The sequence below is a fragment of the Mesoplodon bidens genome (genome assembly GCF_964165515.1).
Source record: "Mesoplodon bidens genome assembly, chromosome: 7".
NCBI lineage: Eukaryota > Metazoa > Chordata > Mammalia > Artiodactyla > Ziphiidae > Mesoplodon > Mesoplodon bidens.
Window position 1 is genome coordinate 79,741,237 of NC_138164.1, and position 20,245 is coordinate 79,761,481.

At 37.4% G+C, this 20,245-nt stretch overlaps 1 protein-coding gene across 1 annotated transcript; it reads right to left on the reverse strand.

Moving 5' to 3' along the window:
- Positions 1–455: 455 nt before the first annotated feature.
- CWC15 (CWC15 spliceosome associated protein homolog) lies at positions 456–11,673 on the reverse strand. The gene is made up of 7 exons (XM_081238789.1): positions 11,559–11,673; positions 10,251–10,389; positions 9,549–9,661; positions 8,889–8,977; positions 7,371–7,484; positions 3,827–3,945; positions 456–1,054 (listed from the first exon to the last, which is right to left on the reverse strand). The coding sequence occupies exons 2-7, from the start codon at positions 10,379–10,381 to the stop codon at positions 925–927; spliced, it is 696 nt and encodes a 231-aa protein (XP_081094915.1). The 5' UTR covers positions 10,382–10,389; positions 11,559–11,673; the 3' UTR covers positions 456–924.
- Positions 11,674–20,245: the final 8,572 nt, after the last annotated feature.

Below are 20,245 nucleotides of genomic sequence, written 5' to 3' on the forward strand. Positions count from 1 at the left end.
GAGGAATCCTATAAATGGGTCTCTATCTGTAGAAGGCTCAATTTCTGGTCTCACATTTTCTATCAATGTGACATCCTTAAAATCCCAGCCCAGGTTTAGAGAAACTTCGTTTTCCAGCTGTGTAGAGCCCCTCCCACTTCCCATATCCATATCCTCCAAGATAACAAACAATTCTATTTCCAAAGGTTTTATTTCATGTATTGTTTGATGTTAAACTCTCCAAGGCTTTGCATCTAATGAGTGTCAGTGTGCAAATTCTACCTCATTCAAGAGAAACATGGCAGTTGAGTAACTAAAACACAGGTGAACATCACATGCTTCCTAGGCATGCTTAAGGAGCTCTTATTTTGGGCTGAGAGAAAAGAAAGGGGCGCCTGCAGAAGTAAGAGGTACCCCATGCTCCCTGACACACACTCGGGGCGCTTCCTGTTTGATGACACTCTTCCATACCAACATGGTGGTCCAAAATGGAATCTCTTTAATTTTTCATCACACTTCTAAAAGATACAGAGGAGATATTAACTGACTTTAAGTCAATGTTAGAGATATGAGGAGAAAAAGTTAACACAAAGAAATACAACACACGAAAGAAAATATGCAGTGTTTTATAAGCTGCACACATTTCAACAAAAAAGGTGGGGACACAGATTTGACACAGATTATTAAAAATATTTATTACAAGCAGATTCCTTTTCCCATATTCAAAAGAAAAACATATGACTGGAAATACTGAGATGGCAATTGGTTAAACCAATTCCCAGTCCTTATCAAGTTAGGAATCAATAAAGGAAAAGATATTTTGGAACTTAAAATTAGGGAAGCGTATACACAATTTAGATGGGAGGGGAAGAGAAAAACAAAAAAACCAAAATAAAGTCATATCGTTTACATTTTATAGCCTTTAATTAAGCACATAAAACTGTACTATTTAATATATTTCTCCATGAACTTTTTGTGAAATTCAGATCGCAGCGTATCATTTACAAATCTTTTGTCTTTCTTCTGATCATCTACACCTTTTGCACAGTTCTTGAAAACAACATCATCATCCCACCTGAAAGAAAAAAGAAAACAGAACAATCTTACAATGCTTGTATCAACAGACAAGAACACCGTGTGAACGAACTGTAAAGCTTATTCATCACACAAAAAGATGCTCAACCTGTACATCATTCAATGTAGCAATTACACCCAAAAGAATAAAGTAATTCTTAATAGGCTGTTAGCTTGCTTTTTTATAATAGGAAGGGTAATCCTTATTTAGAACATACACAACATTCTTATTATTTCTCCAGTATAAGAAACTTTGAGTTAAAAAGCAGAAATTACATAAATATTTAATGTTTTCAGATCTATAACAAAGAGGCAGTACCTGGTTCTACCCTGATTAGTATGGACAGCTCTAGATGATAGCTGGACGATTTACTATAGTTACATTATGTGGTTTTAAGGACTTTATACATACTCTTTTATCAGTTAACATGTAGTAAGCATTCACTGTAGTATTTACAATTTAGGGCAAAAGAAGAAACTATTGGGGTAAAACAATTAAGGCTCATATATTAGCTCACATCTACATTAACCACAAAGAAAGAGCAGCTGAAGAGCTTAGGGCAGGAATCTCTAGTTCGTTTCTCCTGGTTGGATTTCATAATGTGTAAGCTCAAAAAAGAAAAAAAAACACCCATGGATGGGCTACAAAATACATGTTTTATAGAAAATAAAGATTATGATTTCAAAATATCACCTAGCATGTAAAACACAAACCCATATACGTAATACATAAACTTTCACAAACATATATAAAATGAAAGCCTATATAATGTGTGTTTCTGTGGACGTATGCCCGCCAGAAGAAACTGCACGTCGAAAATAAGCAAAGAACGTGGGCATCTTTGAAAACAGTGTTTTAAGTCATCACTGGTGCAGTGCAGAGAAATGTGAAAAGCTGAGCAGAGCTAGGTGAAATGTGATCTGCACATTAAGACAACATGTTTCAGTCTCCCAACGATTTTATCTGCATCCAAACAAGGCAGAACTATATAGCTTAATACAAATATAAATCAATGTAGTTTTTTCTCTACCCACTCTCTCCTCAACTCACTCCCCACAGGCTTTGACCCCTCCCTCTCAACACCAGCACTGCTCTCCCAGGGCCCTAACTCCAACCGCCACTTTGCAGTACCCACTTCACTTGGCCTGTGAGCAATATCTGACCTAGATAATCACTCCCCTCCTCTTGAAACTGTCTGTGAGGCTCCAAGACACCTACCAGCCTCTTTCGGTTCATTTCTTCCCCACTGGCTGCTCCTTCTCAGCCTAGTTTTTTCATTCATAATTCATATAATCGATATTTACCGAGCACCTAGTATGTACCAGGTACTATTCCAGGTATGGACAGCTAATCATCTACCCGACCTCGAAATATTACCCCAAACTCACTCCTCTGACCTCCTCTCTGGCTATACTCATTCACTAAGTAACCTCATCTAGTCTTCATGGCTTCAGGAAACTTCTGTAAGTTGACAGCTCCCAAGTTCATGATCTCTAGCCTGGGCTAACTCCAGAACTGTGTATCAAGCTACCTACTCAACATTTCCACACAGACATATATATCATCCCAAAGTTACCATGTCTTAAATTGGTCCCTCCGCCTCCCCACCTCAGTTCACATTCTTTCCCATCTCTATCCTTTCAATAGCTCGGGTCAAATACCTTGGAGTCTAGTCTCTAATAAAATGTCACCTTTCTTGCAAATCCTGCCTTGCCTATGCAATTGCCATTGTAAAGACTTGTTTTTGTTTTTTACTATGAATGAGTCAGGAAGCCACTGGATGGTTTAGAACAGGATTGAGATCTTTTATTTTAAAAGGACCATGATACTGCTATGTTAAGGAAAAACCCTGGGGGTACGGATGGAGAGGGTGGTGAGCATGCAAGCAGACCAGTTAGGGGGACTGCATCACTCCGGATGGAGATGGCAGCAGTGGAGGTGGTGAGAAATAATAGATATGGTGTAAATGTTAAGCCTACAGCAGGGTTTCTCGATCACACACACACACACACACACACACAGACTGTTGTCCTCAGGAAGGCCGCTTGCAAGGTTGGTCCCTGGCTGGCATTTGGAAACTTGGATTGCAGCAATCTTCTCACTGTCACTGTGTCTAGACTGTCTGTACAAATAATGTGGTTTCTTTCCGGGAGTCTCAATCTTGGTATGTACTAGGCAGAGGTTGCCTATATAAGCTGCCAATAAAAACCCTGGGAGTCTCTAATGGGTCTTCCTGGGCAGCAACACTGCACAAATGTTGCTGCATTTTCATTACTAGGGAAAAGAATGTGCTCTGTGTGACCCCTCATAGGAGGGACACAGCATAAGGAAGCACACACACTTCCTTCAGTGCCTTTTCCCTTTATGATCTGGCTGTGTATCTTCACTAAGTTAGTCATGAGAACAGCTACACGCTGAGCCCCGAGACCTTCTAGTCTCTGAATGTGAAGGATGGTTTTGGGGACCCTTGACACATATAACTACAGTGTAAGCTTTGTAGGGTCAAGGGCTCAGTGCACTGCTCTGTCTCTAGTACTTAGAACAATCTCTGTTACACAGCTGGTTACTGTAAATATATACTGAAAATAAGTTTATTTTCTTTCATTCTCCTTCCATTATTCCAAAATGTGATGGAGAAAAATATCAGTGGAAAGTGGGTATTAGAAGCTTTACATAATATAGTTTGCTATAAAACTCATAACGTGTGTGTGTGTGTGTGTGTGTGTGTGTGTGTGTGTATACATATCTCTCCAACCCATTATTATACAGTACCTTCTTTTAACTTTGAAGTTGGCCTGAGGCTGGGATGGGCCAGTGAGATTAAGGAGAGGGTTTCCACTCAGAATGTTTTCCATACGAATCCTTTCTTCTTCAGCCTTTTGCTCTTGTTCCTGCCAACAAGAGGGGAAGATTCATATTTACTTATATTACTTCTGGCGTCAATCCTATAATAAAACTCATATTTTAAAAGACTGTTAGGATTTTAAGAGGGAGATGGGATAAGCATCAAGGTAGTGTTGCTTTTTCTTTGTTTTTAAGACATACCAGAAAAGTCTCATTTATCAAAATAAAATAATTGGGCATTTTCATTATAACTATTTCATGCTTGCCATCATACATTCATTAGTCCCTTTCTGACTTTGACATTCTTGAGTTGCATATTTAAATCTATTTTCTTTCTTGAAGTACATACAAAATTACATAACTGTTTAAGAGAGTACATCTATAAACATTCTAATAATTTAAGAACATATTAAACATCAAAAAGACACATTTAGCAAAGCAATTATCTCAATTTTTAAGGAAGGGTTATATATAACTGTGATTAAAAATAATTTTATTTTGAATTACTAACAATGTAAACTTGCATCTCTAGGACTGGTGACAAGTTATTATTAACCAAGAATTATGTCCTAAAATAAGATAAACCATCATGTAAAAAATTATATTCAGTAAACATGCATTTCTACTAATTTACCTGAGGTTTACCCATTTTATTCTTATGATTTATTGTTAATGACTTTCTATTTTTATCTCTCTCATCTGTTCTCAGTTACATGCTTGTCTTTCTTCACTTTTATTTTAGCATTAACCTCTTTAAACTCAAATCACCCTCAGTCTCCTTCTTAGAATTACAAATATAAAATGTCTAAAATCCTTAGCCATAACTTCTAGATCTACCTGATTCCATGCTATCTTAAACCAAAGATAGATCCCACTTTGCTGTGTTTTGGGGATGACAAAATTGATGACTTAATATACCAAGGGAAAGAGGACTTTCTGGAAGTCTATTTATAATGAATCTGTGTTAGACCACTTGGAAAAATAACCTGATTTTCTATACAGGTTAAAGATACTTCATTTTAATAATCAAGTGTGAACAACTGATTTCATTTTTATGAGGCCAAATAATTGGGAGGTGAGAAGATGCAATTTTCAGGGAAATTAACAGGAAAATTCCTTTAAGTCATTTTCAGACTATAAGCAAGCAGAAGTCAGGAGCATCCATCATAGATTAAGAACAGATAGCTTTCTAAAAATTATACACTTATTTTTAAACAAATTATATTGATGCTAAAAGTAAAAAGACATATCTCTGAGATGCTAGACAAACAGGAGCTCAAGCATACAATGTATCCAAATTTATAAGAAAACAACATATGTGATGTAATAAGGTCCTGATCATTTTATGTTTGGAATATTATTTCCTTTAGAGATACTGGTTGACTGCCATACACAGCACTAGGGAAAAAAGGTGCCAACTCTTTCCATACTCAAGTACCAGGTACACTGTTTCATGACTACAGGTATAAAGGATGGACAGCCTATGGTTCGGTCAAATCTGAACCATCTTGTTTTGTAAATAAAATTTTACTGGAACACAGTCACATCCATTTATTTATGCACTGCCTATGGCTGCTTGTATTACAATTAGCTGAGTTGAATAGCTGCGATGGAGGCTGTATGGCCTGCAAGCCTAAAATATTAGCTATCTGGCTCTTTACAGAAAGTTTCCCAGCCCTTGACACAGGCTGACTGGTTTGAAAACATTTTGGAACACCTCAAAAACCAGCCACTAGAAAGCCAGACAGGGAAATGGGGGACAAATGGAATAAAACTGTCATTCAACTCCAAAAAAACCACCCACACATTTTGTACAAAGAAATCAGATGAACCTTGCAAAACTGCCAAGATCTTCTGTCTAAAATGTTTATGCTCCTTAAAGGTCAACCAAATGCATTTAAATGTCTCTTTGCGTATCCACAGCTATTAGGGAGGCCACAAGAATTTGGAACAGAACTGCCCTCTTGTGGTGTGCCAGTGTAGGAATGGTCTTATAATTCTACAGGAGTTATGCTATCCTATGCCAAATTTTGACAAGAATTGTATTTTTAAATATTTTTCTTCTTCAAATCTGAATTCTAGCAGTCTTCAAAGCCTATCCCCAAATCTTCCTCTTTTCTGAATTCTTCCCTGACCCTTCTGATCCATTTGAACTCTACCTCCCTAGGTTCTAAGCATTAACCTACATCAGTCTTTTCCCCAAGTCTCTTTCCTTTTTTTAAATAGAGCAATTCTTGGTTCAAATGAAATCTTACACAGAAGCCCATTAAAAAAGCTGCTCTTTTCTGGTTGAAAGTGGAGGCAGGGACTTCCCTGGCGGTCCAGTGATTATGAATCTGCACTGCCACTACAGGCGACATGGGTTTGATCCCCGGTTGGGGAACTAAGATCCCGCATGCTGTGCGGTGTGGCCAGGGGAGAAAAAAAAAAAGTGGAGGCAGATATATCTACTTGAGTGTCTCACAATATATCACGTTCAGTATGTGCCAAAAAGAACTCATTATTTTTCTCTCCACTGAAACATGCCCATCCTTCGGCATTCCCTGATTAGTGCATAGCACCAACATCGACCCAGAAACTGCCACAGCTAATCAGTCACTTTCTCTGGTCAATCTTATCTCCTTGATAGCTCTATCAGCATCTGTTTACTTCTCTCAAATCCAACTCCTGTCATGCAAGGTTCTCATAACTGCATGTGAGGATTATTGGAATAGCCCCCTACTCAGTTCTTTCCTCTACCCTCCACTTCAGCCAGAGTAATCTTTCTAAAATGCATACCCAACCTTACCATCTCCAGCTGAAATCGACTAGTTCCACAGGTCCTTTGGAAGAGAGTTCAAACTCCTTTAGCACTGGTCTACAAATCTCTAATGCTCTGACTTGCTCTTGCCTCCCAAGTTTTGTCTCTTACTGTTACTACTATGGGTAATTCACTCAAAGTTTAAAGGTACGCACTATGGATCCTATTTAATTCGTCTAACTGTCTTTGAGTTAGACATTCTTTCCTTCCATTGTGTAAATGTAGAGACTGTGGGGACTCAGAGAAGCTAGGTTATATAAAATTTATTGACAGATGGCCTCAGCAAGTGCCTGGAAAGAAGGCTGGGTCAGAAGACAAGGAGAGAGATAAAGACGGCCTCACTATACCTGTGGGTTATTTGTAGGCTATGACTACATCTTAATCATCTTTGATTCTTCTGACACTTAACAGACACTGACTATATGTCTATTGAACAAATAACTGAATGAAGAGCATTTTGATGAGTATGTCTGAACTATTTGGAAAGAATTTCTAACATAACCAGGAGACTTAGGATGTCATAGGAATCACCAGATTTATAGACCTACAGGTCCTATAATATCGAGACATGGTAAGGATGATTTCTAATGTAAGATGATATTACTTGATTTAAAAAACACTTCTACTTTAGTATATGTGAGAAGATGTAAATATTTAATATGCTGGTTTTACCTTCCTGGCCTGCTCTTCAGCTCTTTCTTTTTTAATTTTTTCCAGCTCCGCAAGAAGAGCTGCAGTATCATCATCATCACTCTCCTCTTCAAAATCTTCATCTTCATCTTCCTCCTAAAAAAGAATGGTGATGGCCCAGGAGATGGGAGACAAAATAGATTATTCATTTTTTTCCATAAAAGTGGCACTCATCAAATCTTTGGAGCAGGATTAATTTTCCTAGAGGGAAAGATAAATGTACCTAAATACGGTTAAAATTAGCAACAACCAAAAAATAAAATAAAACCCCACAAAAAAGCTTACAATTACTTACTAAAATGTCAACCTCTGATGTATTTTAGACATTATAACAGCAAAGAGTATAATGAAGGACCTTTCAAATTTACAGTCAAATGGGAATTTACGTATGAAAATATTTCTAAAACCAGAAAAGGAACACTTTATACTAAGTCTTACAAAGTAACAAAGTATAATACACACTACATACTTTGACCCTGGGAGTCAAAATAATTTTATATGGCTCAAAACAACTAGGAATTAAAGATAGTCAAAGGTACAGAAAAGGGTGCTAAATTCTCAGAAAAAATAGTTTCAAATGAATAATCATTATATCTCACTTAAAATTGAGTTCCTTATATTGAATTACTGAGTTAATTTTTAATTTAGTCTGTCAACTCTAGAATTACTAATATATATGCTTATTAGATGCTACCCTTGAAAAGTCCTCAGATTTTTCCTCTGTATGTAGAAAACTGCAAATTAATTACAGACTGTGCAGTCCCACTAAATTTTAACGTTAATTAAAGTGCCAATTCTTAAAAACCTTCCACTTAGATCACATTCCTCCCTAAGCACAGAGGGAGCCATTAAGTGCATTGAACATCTGGAAGGGGCATCATTGGCAGCAAGTACGGAAAGGCCCCTACAGTCACTGCAGGGGATGCTATCAATAAAGAGCCCAGTCCGAAGAGTGCCCTCTGAAGGGGAATAACTAGTCCAATTTCCATGGTTTAATACAGGGAATTATTTTTTAGGGAAGCGTATATTTTAATAGACCTCTTCCTTCTTTGGCTCTCCAGAGATCAAACTTGAAGTTTGATTAACCACAAGATAATGCTTTCTGTTTTAAAATAAACTACAGAGTTTAGCATTGAAGTCAGAGCTATAATTGAATAATAGTAAGTAAAAATAAATACAAATCGCTTCTTAAAGCCAAAAGAATAGATAAAAAGGTAGTTCTTTCTTTTTTTTTTTTGCGGTACGCGGGCCTCTCACTGTTGCAGCCTCTCCCGTTGCGGAGCGCAGGCTCCGGACGCGCAGGCTCAGCGGCCATGGCTCACGGGCCCAGCCGCTCCGCGGCACGTGGGATCTTTCCGGACCGGGGCACGAACCCGTGTCCCCTGCATCGGCAGGCGGACTCTCAACCACTGCGCCACCAGGGAAGCCGGATAAAAAGGTATTTCAGAAAAATGGTAAGTAAATTACTACATGGAGATGAGAGGAGGAAGTAAAACATACATCTGTTAGAGGGTCGTCTGCATCGAGGTTGGCAGCGGGAATCTGGTCCAACCGAGGCTTCTTTGACACTGAAGAGGAGGTTGTATGTTCTGGGGGAAAACAAACATTATTTAGCTTACTGAATCAAATCGTGCATTTCTAATAACATTTTAGGGACCTGTGGGCAAGAAGAGCTTAGGTCTTAAGCATGACAGTAGGGGTTATAACCACAGTGCCTGGCAAATAAGCCCTTGGCAGATATTTATTGAATGAATTAATAAAAGTACTGATTTTAATATGGGAACTGTAGCCTCCCTCAGGAAATTTAGGAAATAGTTTACATATGGTAGAAATAAAAATGGAAGAATTTCATAGACAGAAACCATGGGGCCTCAAAAAGTCTGGCTGTGTGAACAGTTAAAAACTCCTTCATCTGAACTGAAACAACGGTTGCTAAATATCCCCAGGTCACCTAGTTCTTGCTAACACAGAAACATAAAAAAGATGGAATTGGAATCAACTTCATTATCATCTCTAATCCAGTCAAATCTTTCAAGAAACTGTCATAGCTCACACCCATATTTAAACAAACAAAACAGTAATCCGTTCCAATTACCACATGAAAGAAAAACTACTGTCAACAGAACGTTATGAGAGAAACGTCTGGGGTAGCGTTGGCACCTCGGGTGGGCCGGTCTCTGGTTTTCTCCCTTGCAGCAGCTCTCTCTCTCTCTTCCAACTCTCTCCTGAAGTCACGGTTCCGAACTTCTTCAGGGGCATCCTGAGTGGTCTGTCTAAAGTAGAAACAAAACAGGGCAGAAATACTTCTAAAAAACACATGGCTGTAGTAATGGAAGACAATTCACAAAAAGCAACTTTGTCCTGAGTCCCTGAAGCATAAAGTCCCATTGGGGGAAATGGACGAGATCACCCTAATCTGAAGGTTACTAACAGGAATCCTGTGATGTATCCAATATTTCAAGAAACTGAAACTAAATCAATTACTTTCTTACAATAAGGCTGCAGGCTGATCACAATGTCTTTACTTTTTGTTAGTATGTTAGTTCAGAGCTCCTTAGAGTAACACTTTTAATCTCATATTGATTAGTACTGACAGAGCCTGGTGCCTCTGAAGTAATGTATTAGTTATTGTTCCATCTACATATGGAAATTCCTTGTTAATTGGCATTTCTGCTTAAGGAATATCTAGTAGCATTTTACAATCATAGAGCATAATTTTAGTGTCAGAAACACTATTGCATTCTACTCCTATGAAAATAGGTAAGTAATAATAACCCACACATGGTACTATCTCATGACCATGTCATTCAACAGATTTGGTCTTGCTTTGTGAAACAAGAAAAACATAAAAGGCTTCATTACCTATATTTTATCTTTGTATGAGAGGGTAGGTCTCTGCTTGAATATTGCTTTGAGAGTTGGCTCAAATCACCTTCTCCTTTTCCTCTCCCCCCTCTTGCAGGTTCAAAAGTTGGCCTAGCTGCTGTTGTCATCTTCTATGCTTTGAAGAAAAACAGGGTCAAGTTATTTCCAATATGATGAACTCTCATTTTATAAAGTATTAATCAATATCCCTCCTTGTGAAACAATTTCCCTAACTTATTCCCCAAAACTTATAAAATAATCTCAAATGCTCTGAACAAAACAAATAATGAGGCTCAGGGTGTACAAGGAACATGGCAGATATTTAGTCTGTCATGAAGATATGAGTTTGTGTTCCTGTTCTTCTGGCTCTGTGACCTCCGGCAAACCACCAAGCTTAAGTTTCTGTCATCTGTGGAATGGGGATATTCCTAATAGGATTATTAAGAAATGATGAGACTTGACATGTCAACACCCTCGTAAAATACAGTACTGCCATGTCCGAGTTTTAAAAAATCTCAGCTCAACCTTACTCCACCAGACTCCTTAAGGTTCCCATTTTATCTAAATCTCACACAGCAGAAAATAGGATAGTAACTACAAAAACAAAAAAGATATATACAAAAATCACTGACAAAGCTACCGAGTGTCCTGGAAAAAAAAGCTAGACTTTGATGACAGTTACAGAGGCAAAGTTCTCCAACAACCTTTTGTTGATCCAATTTTCTCCAGCAGCCAACGTAATACAAATCAGATCTTTTGCAAATTACAATTTAAGAAATGCTCAAAACACAGGAACCCACCCCCAAAGGTTATGCTACTTTTGCTTTTGAGCAACTAAAGGATACTGCATAGCAGATGTGTCTACTAAAACATCCTCAAGCGTCAGAAAAGCAAATGCCGGGGAAACTGGGGGAAATGGTACACTTCTCTCGATTTTCAAAAAAAGGGAGAGGGATGTACCCAGAGAGGGAGAAACAGGGTTGCCGGCCTCTGGGGGCGCCGCCGCCCCCCACATCCCCCCGGGTTATCATTACCAGCGCCTCTGGGGGGTTCACCTTCGGGCTGTCACCGGGAACCCGCTGACTCTTCACCCCTGCCCCACTCGGCGAGGGGTGGGGGCGCCCGGACCCTGCTTAACGCTGTCTGCAGAGTCATCTTCACGCTGCGCTCTCCGCTGCCAGCCCGGGACTGGGGACGCTCCTGACAAGCGCTGAGCTCCACCACCCGCCCGCCGCTCCAGAGCCTCCTCTGCCTGCGCTCGCTTCTCCGCCTCCGTCCCCAACCGCCCTCTCCCGCCCCACTCACAGTCTGCTTTCCTGCTGCCGCTCACTTCGGCCGAGCTCCGACGCAGTTGCCTCAGGAGATCATACAGACGCCATTATAACTCTTGGCTCCCAGAAACCTCTGCGCCCAGGGCTAAAGCCCAAGACCCGGAAGCAAACCCCAAGCTCTTTAGCCGCCCTTAAGAGGCGGAGGCGGAGACCAATCAGCGGAAGCCAAGGTGGAAGTCGGCGTGACGACAGCAAGGGGCGGGGCTGAAACTGCCCAGGGGGCGGGCATTTGAAATAGTGCTTAAGAGTAGACCCCAAGCATCATTTTATACCTTCAAGAATCAATTACTTAATGTCTCTTCCGTCTTTTCCTTTCCTGACCCCCTCCCAGACTCTTTCATTCCGGTACTGCGTGGACGGAAAGCCCTGGGTAGCAGACACCACGTCCCCGGCTAGCGAGAGAGAGCGTAGAAAAGGATTACACCAAACTGTTTAAATCCAACGGCTCCAGCTCCTTTCTCCTGAGCTAGACCCAACAACCCTAGAGAGTTGGGCTACGGAAAGACTAGTATTTTCATTTAATTGGATATGAAGAAAGAACAAATATGTGCGGGGGCAACCACGATCTTTATAAAGGTACCATTCCAGCAAAAATATTAGTCTTCAAAGCAAAGGTTGTATTCGTATTGTTTGTTAAAATTTTTATTTTTTAAAAAGCCTGAGTTCTAGTGGGAGGGGAGGTGTCACTATTAAGAGCTTCCTTATGTATTAACCGACACTGAACTTTTAGAACGGTGGGCCCAACTGCCAGGAGCACTAGATGCAGTTATTAATGTAAGATGGCTACTCAGGTGTTAGGTGAAGTTTTAATAAGGCAGCGAACAGGAAGATAAAAAATCACCAATCGTCCTTACTCTTTCCCCATAAAAAACCACTCTGGGAGCAGGGATCTTGTTTGCTTAGTTCGTCTTGGTATCTGATCACATAGTCCTTGGCCACAGTAGATGCTCAATAAATATTTGTTGAACAAATGAAAATTTAACTCCCCCAACTTGGTTTCAAATGTAAAGAGCTCATAAAACTGAACATAGAAAAGCTTTTTTCCCCTAGAACTCTTTCTTTGAACTTTACATGAAACAAAACAATAGAAAAAGTCCCTTCCCCCATAAAGTTCAAGATGCAAATCTTGATTTTTCTTAGCGAAGCTATTACTCCCCTAGTCTTACACATCTCAGTAAAGGACACTACCATCATACTAGTTACTCAAACCAAAATCCCAGGGCCCTACTTAAGTTCCTTTCCCTTCATTTTTCTCATCCAGTTTATTTGCAAGTCTTGCCAATTCTACTTTCAACATACACCCTAAATTTCATTCCACTGCCCAAGTCCAGGCCACCATCATTTTCCACCTGGATTGTAATTGCCCCCTAATGATCCTCCTGCTTCCACTTTTCTCCCACAGTCAATTTTGCCTGTAACAATGAGACTGATATTTTAAAATTGTGAAGCAGGTAGTGTTACACTCCTGCATAAAAATCCACTGCACTTAGAATAAAAGTCAAATTTCTTAATGTGACCTGAGGTTTCTTAGGGTCTGGTTCCTACCGATCTCTCTGGCTTCACTTCTAATCAATCACTCTCCTACACACTAAGCTCTAGCCACAGCCAACCCTGCATTTCTGTTTCACAAGCAAGATTCCTTTGCACTAGCTTATCTCTGCTGTCTGTGCCCCAACATAGCTGTATTATCATTCTTCAAGTCTCAGCTCAAATAATCACCTCCTCAGTTTTTCCCTGACATCTACATTTGCACCCCGGTCCCTCCAACACACAAATACCATCACATCACCCTGTTTTATTTTTTCATAGTACTAAACACTACTGAATGTATTCTGTTCATTGTTTATTGCCTTGTTTCTTGCCTGACAGGCAGCATAGCAAAGTCATTAAGAGAAGGGGCTCTATAGCCTGACTGTTTTGGTTCTAAATTCCAGATCTGCCCTTTCCTAACTGTAACCTCAGGCAAGTTATTTTCCCTTTCTGTGCCCTCAGTTTCCTCATGTATTAAATGGAGATAATTTCTAGACTCTACCACATAGTGTTATTATAATGATTAAGTGAATTAATACTTGTGCTTAAAACTGTCTCAGCAAACAGTATTTGCTAAACAAATGTTAGTTATTATTATTATCAATATTATTTTTATTATTATTGTCTATCTTCCTGTATTAGAACATAAGTTCCAGGAAAGCAGGAACCTTGTCTCTCTTGTTCACTGGTGTATCCTCTGCATATAGAACAGTGCCTGGCACATGATAGGTGCTGAGTAAGTATTTGCTGAATGAATGAATGAGTGATTGATGCACTGTGAAGTAGAGGAATGATATAACAATGGCAAGGAGGTGACACAAATATAGAAAATACCCCTGGTTTTTATGTTCCAACTGCCCTTATCAGCCCTTACCCAACTGCCCTTATTTTGGTCACCAACCATGATTAAATAATCATCCCTGTAATTTCATTAACACCAACATATAGTAGAATCAGTCCAAAAAGCTTTGGCTTAAATGGTCTGAAAGTATTAATAAGAAAAAGAAATTTAAAAGTTTACTTAAATGATTTTAAAGTACTAGTAAAAAACCAGAACTCTGAAGTTTTTTACTTAAATGACTTGAAAGTATTAAAAAAGAAAATAAAAGTAAGTAAAAAACTTAATTCACCCTCTCAGGTGACAAAAAGCATATATAACCTCCCAAGAATCCTCATAAACCCATTACCACAAAAATCTAGTTGGGCCCTTAATGCTGCCTGCAAATCTTCTGATACTCTCCTAATTGTTTATTTTCCCACTCTGCAATATTATGATTTCCCACATTCCCCTCTTTCTTCAAATCTACACACATCTTTCACCATCCTTCCCTCATTTCCTTTCTCAGGAATGAGTGATCTGACTTCTCTGAGAAAATAGAAGCTCTTTTTCTAGGAGGATTCCTCATCTCCCTGCAAGCAGATCTACCGAGCTGCCTTTGACTATGTTCTTACATTCAGCTTTCATGTGCTAGTAGAGATGAGGTGACCCTAACCTTCTCCCTGTGTTCTGGGTCCAAATCCCTCCAGCCTTCTTAGTAACTGGCATCCTGCTATATTTTCTGTCTCTCATAATCTATGAATCCATACCTTTCAGATGATTCTTATCAGCTTTTGGATATGTTGTAGTATATTTTAACCTTAAAAAATGCTTCTTCATTTTAATATGACAACGGTCATATTAATTCAATGTGAAAAGGACTTTTCATATCATAACTGTGATTACAAAACTGACTATTTTTATGGCAGGATATACCGTAAGAATTCCAGCTTCAAAGTTTAAACAAACACTGCAGCCAGTTGAATTAAACACCCGAAAGGGAAGAAGGAAATCATAAAAACCTAGAAAGAAAATTTAAGAGACTATTTGTACTACTTGGGGTCTGTAAAGGCCTTTTGATCAAGGCAGAACACCTACAAGCTGTAAAAGAAATAATTTTAAAAATTTATCTATATAAAAATTTAATTTTATGGCAGAAGATGCCCAAAATGAAGTCAAAAAATAAATGCTAGATTAACAGATAAATCCTGTAATGCCTATAACATATAAAATATTACTACTGCTAGTCCACTACTACTAATATGCATAATATAAAAAATACAACAACCCAATAAAAAAATGGACAAAGAGTATAAACAGGCCATTCAGAAGAAGCAATTCCAAGTAGATAATCAACATGAATGACACACAACCTCTCTAATTAGGAAAATGAAAGTAAACTAACAATAGATCATCACATTACAGCATCAGATTGGCAGCAATTTTTGAAAGTTAATAATACAGCTGGATGGGATAGGGAAAAAGGGGATCCAATCAGACAGTGAGGAGGCATTGGCTCCCATTTCCCTCACAATAAAAATTAAAGGTGCTCACATGACCCATCATAAGGCTCCCCCCTACTTAGTTGACCTCCTGTCTTGCTCATACCTGTCTGGGCTACAGCCTTCCTGGTGTTGTTTGAGCATAACACCTGCCTTAGGACCCTTACACTAGCTATCTCCTTGGTGGAGAACAGTCTTACCTGTCTTCAAGTCTTTGGTCAAGTGAGGTCAGCTAACCATGACAGCCCTAATTAAAGTTGCAACCATGTTCCCACCTTGTCCTTCCAAATCTTGCACGCCTTATATCCCTTATCCTGCTCAACTTTTTTACGTAGCACTTATCATCATCCATGATCCTATATAATTTAGTTATGTTTATTATTTCTTTATCTATCCCATGCAGAATATAAATTCTACAAGGGCAGGAATCTGTTTTGCCTGGTGAGGTAGGCCAAGCATCTAAAACAGTGCTTGGTACCAATAGGTGCCCATAAATGTGTTCCAAATGAGTGAATAAATGAATGAATGAATGAATGAGTGAGTGAGTGAGTGAATGTGTTTTAACGGGAAAAAAAAATCATATTTGGTTGTAAAAAGTTTTTGCCTTGGGCTTCCCTGGTGGCGCAGTGGTTGAGAGTCCGCCTGCCGATGCAGGGGACACGGGTTCGTGCCCCGGTCCGGGAAGATCCCACATGCCCTGGAGCGGCTGGGCCCGTGAGCCATGGCCGCTGAGCCTGCGCATCCGGAGCCTGTGCTCCGCAATGGGAGAGGCCACAACAGTGAGAGGCCCGCATACCGCAAAAAAAAAAAAAAAAAAAAAAAGTTATTGCCTTAATCTCTTTTATATTTTAAAGGAGAAAAAAGTCATTTTCATTCTGCTTGTCTGAAATCCAGATTCGAAATGAAGATACGCCAAGACCCAGAAAGATGATTTTTTTTCAGGAAAATGAAAAATCATGTGATTATCAGGCTCTATATGTGTTATCAAAATTCTAATTCAATCAGCCCACCCCTAATCCAAGCACAGCTCTAATTCAATCAAACCTCCCTCCTCTTCCAATTAAATCACTTCCCCAGTTTTAGTAAACCCTCTCATTTGCAAAGTTACGAACCCACAAAGTGTGAAACTTTTGCTTGAAAATGAAGGAAAAAAAAACAATGGTCACAAGTCAGAAATCACATTTAAAAAATAAAGTGATATAAAATGACATCTGTTTAAAATTTTTAACCTGAAAATGACCAATTTTCTAATATAAAAAGTTGGTGCTTTAATCTGTTTTGAAAAGTGAAAAGAATAGAAAAATAAAGTAGCTTGCTTTCTACCAACAAAATCCTGTTTTTAAATGAAGATGCTCTGGAGCCCAGAGAGATGCTTTCCTGGTGATAACCTCAAGATGAAATTTGCTGATGGTCCAGGCTAGATTACTGGACAGTATTATAATTTAAGCACTTCTTACTTAATCGGAGCACATGGCTACCTGACTAGCTGGCCAGTCTGTTATTACGAAGACAATTAAAAGCAAACGTATTAAAAAACAGTTAAAACTAAACAACTAAAAATATAGAAAATAAAAGGATAGAAAAAAACAGGCCAGGCAAATTCTAAACAACAACAACAAAGAACTTTATGTAGCAATATTAATTGTCAAAAATATTCTTTAAATAGTATAGCATTAACAAGGACATTAATATGGGCATCTTATTGCATCACAGAAATCCACTAGGAAATTGTTACAATCATGAACATTTATGCAACTAACTACATAGTCTGGAAAAAATATGAAACAAAAATAAAAAATTAAAAGGAAAAACTGCAAATCCACAATCATGGTGGGAATTTTTTTAACATAAACTTCTCTCAGTTTGATAGATCAAGCAGACAAATTCACAACATTGATACACAGAAACAAGATTGTGTATAGATATGTATGCTTATTGCATTTATTTATATTTATATATTGCATTTATATACGTATATAAAATCCTTCAACCAAAGCAAGAGAATACACATTCTTTTCAGTAAACAATGAACATGTACAAAATTTAATCAAGTATAAAGCCCCCAAATAAATAACAATAAATGCCTATGTATTCATTTTTAAATGATAATATTTAATCTTGTCAATTTTTGAACTTTATATAAATGAATCATATGTGTTCTTTTGTGCTTTGCTTTTTCCCTTAATGTGTATTATGTGTAGCTGTGGTATAATATATAGAATTTCATTGCATAAAAATACATAGTATAACCTATTTATTCTAATAATTATGCTTCCAGTATGTGTTTATTACACATAATGCCACCATGAGCATTCTTGGAAATGTGCAGAGGTGCATGTGTACACATTTCATATATATATCCCATCATCACGATAAGAATTCTTCTTGTCCCATAATCTCACCACACTTGATATTGTCCAGCTTTTCAATTTCAGCTCATCTGGTGGGTGTATAATGATATCTTATTGAAGTCTTAATTTGTATATCCTTGAGTACTAATCTCCTTTCATATTTTTATTGTCCATTTGGATTTCCTTTGTGAAGTATCTGTTCAGTCTTTCTATTGAAATTTTTTTTCTTATTGATTTCTATGAGTTCTTATTACTTTGGGCATCAGTTCTCTGTTACTTATTTGTGCTGTGCATAAATTTTTCACTTCTTGGCTTCTCTTTTTGGTATATTTTGATATACAAAAATTAATATGAGGGTAGTTCAGTTTATTAATCTTTTCCTTTTTGCTTAGTACATGGTATTTCTTTATTAAGTAATTCTTCCCTACTTTTAGGTTACATTGATATTCTCAGATACTATCTTCTGAAGGTTTTATAGTTAGGCCTTTCATAATTCTACCAGGAATTCATTTTTGTGAATGGTGTAATAGAAGGGTCTTGAAATCTGGTAAAGCAAGCCTTCTCACCTTGTCCCTCTTTTATGAATACTTTGTTATTCTCTGCCCTTTGCACTTCAATATAAAATTTAAAGTGTCATGTTCTATGAAAATACTTTTGGGATTTTGATTGTGATAATGTTGAATCCATAGATCAATTTAAAAATGGACATTTATACAATATTGAGTCTTCAAATCTATTAACAGGTTATGTCTTTTCCATTTATTTAGGTTTTCTTTAATTTCCCCTAAGTAGATTTATATTTCCTTCACAGAAGTCTTGCAAATTTTTGTTAGATTTAGCCTTAGATACTGCTTAATTTTTAATGCTATTATAAATGGCATCTTTCTTAAATTTTAGTTGTCTAATTGTTCATTGCTGATATGTATAAAGATAATTGTTTTTTATATATTGCTATTTTAAATTCAGAGACTGTTCTAAATGCTCTTATTAAGTAAAATAGTTTATTCATATAACTTTTGGAATTTTTACATATACAATCACTTCTAAGAATGACAACAGTTTTGTTTCTTCCTTTCTGATCTTTTCTCCCCATCTCCCTTTTTTTTCCTTGCCTTCTTACATTGGATAAGACATCCAGGACAATGTTAAATAAAAGAGGTGATCACAGGCATCCTTGTCTTTTTCCTGCTCTGAAAGGGAAAACCTTTAATTACTAAGTATGATGTTTACTGAAGGTTTGGGGTAGATGTACTTTATTCAATTAGAAATTTCCCTAGAATTTTTGGTTTGCTAAATGGATGGCAGATTTTATCAAACACTTTTCTGCATCTAATGAAATTGTCTTTTGACCTGTTAACTGTGTGTTATTATATTAATTTATTTAACTATAAATTAACCTTTCATTCCTGGAATAAACCCATCTTGATTATGATGAATACATTGCAGGAATCAGTTTACTTAGATTCTATTTAGGACTTCTGCATCTATGTTCATAAGTGAGATGCCTATTATTTTCCTTTCTCATCATGTCCTTGTACATACAATTTGTATCATAAAATATGCTGGGAAATATTCTTTCTTTTTCTGTTCTCCAGGAAAATTTGTCTAAGATTGGAATTACTTCTTCCTTGAATATTTGGTAAAATTTGCTGGTGTATCCATTTGGAGTGTAGAGTTTTCTTTGTGAAAAAAGTTTTGATTACTGCTTCAGTTTCCTTGATGGTTATAGATATACTCAGCATTCTATTTCTTGTGTCAATTTTGCTATTTACATTTTTCTAAGAATTTATTTATTTCATCTGAATTTTAAAATATGTTGGCTTAAAGTGCTTTTTAGTATTTTTATTTTCTTTTTTATGTCTGCAGCATCTATAGTGATGACCTCTTTGTCTTTCCTAATTTGGTTATTTCTGCCTTCTATTTCTGGTCTTTACCATTTTCACCAGGGGTTTGTTGATTTTATTAGACTTCTCAAAACAACCCAGCTATTGGTTTTGTTTATTCTCTTTATTTTATATTGGTTTTCTATTTCATCAATTTCTGGTCTTATTTTTATTGTTTTCTTTGTTCTACTTTCTTTTCTGTACTTCAACTTTCTGTAGTGGATGCTTAGCTCATTTAACTTTCCAGTCTTCTTTCTTTTGTTAGATATTTATTTAAACCTATAAATCTCCCTTTTAATACTGTTTGCCAGCATCCCATTAGGCTTGAAATGTAGCATATTCACTCTCATTTGGTTTAAAGTATTTTCTAATTTTATTTTTATTTCTTTATGATTACAAGGTTTATTTAGAAATATATTTTTAATTTTACAGAATTGGGAGCTTTCTAGTTATATTTTTAATATTAATTCTAACTTTATTATTTTGTGGTCAGAGAATATGTTCTTCCTGCTTTCAACCCTTTGACATTTGTTAAAACCTGTTTTATGGCCACAGTTTTATGGCCAATTTTGCAAAAT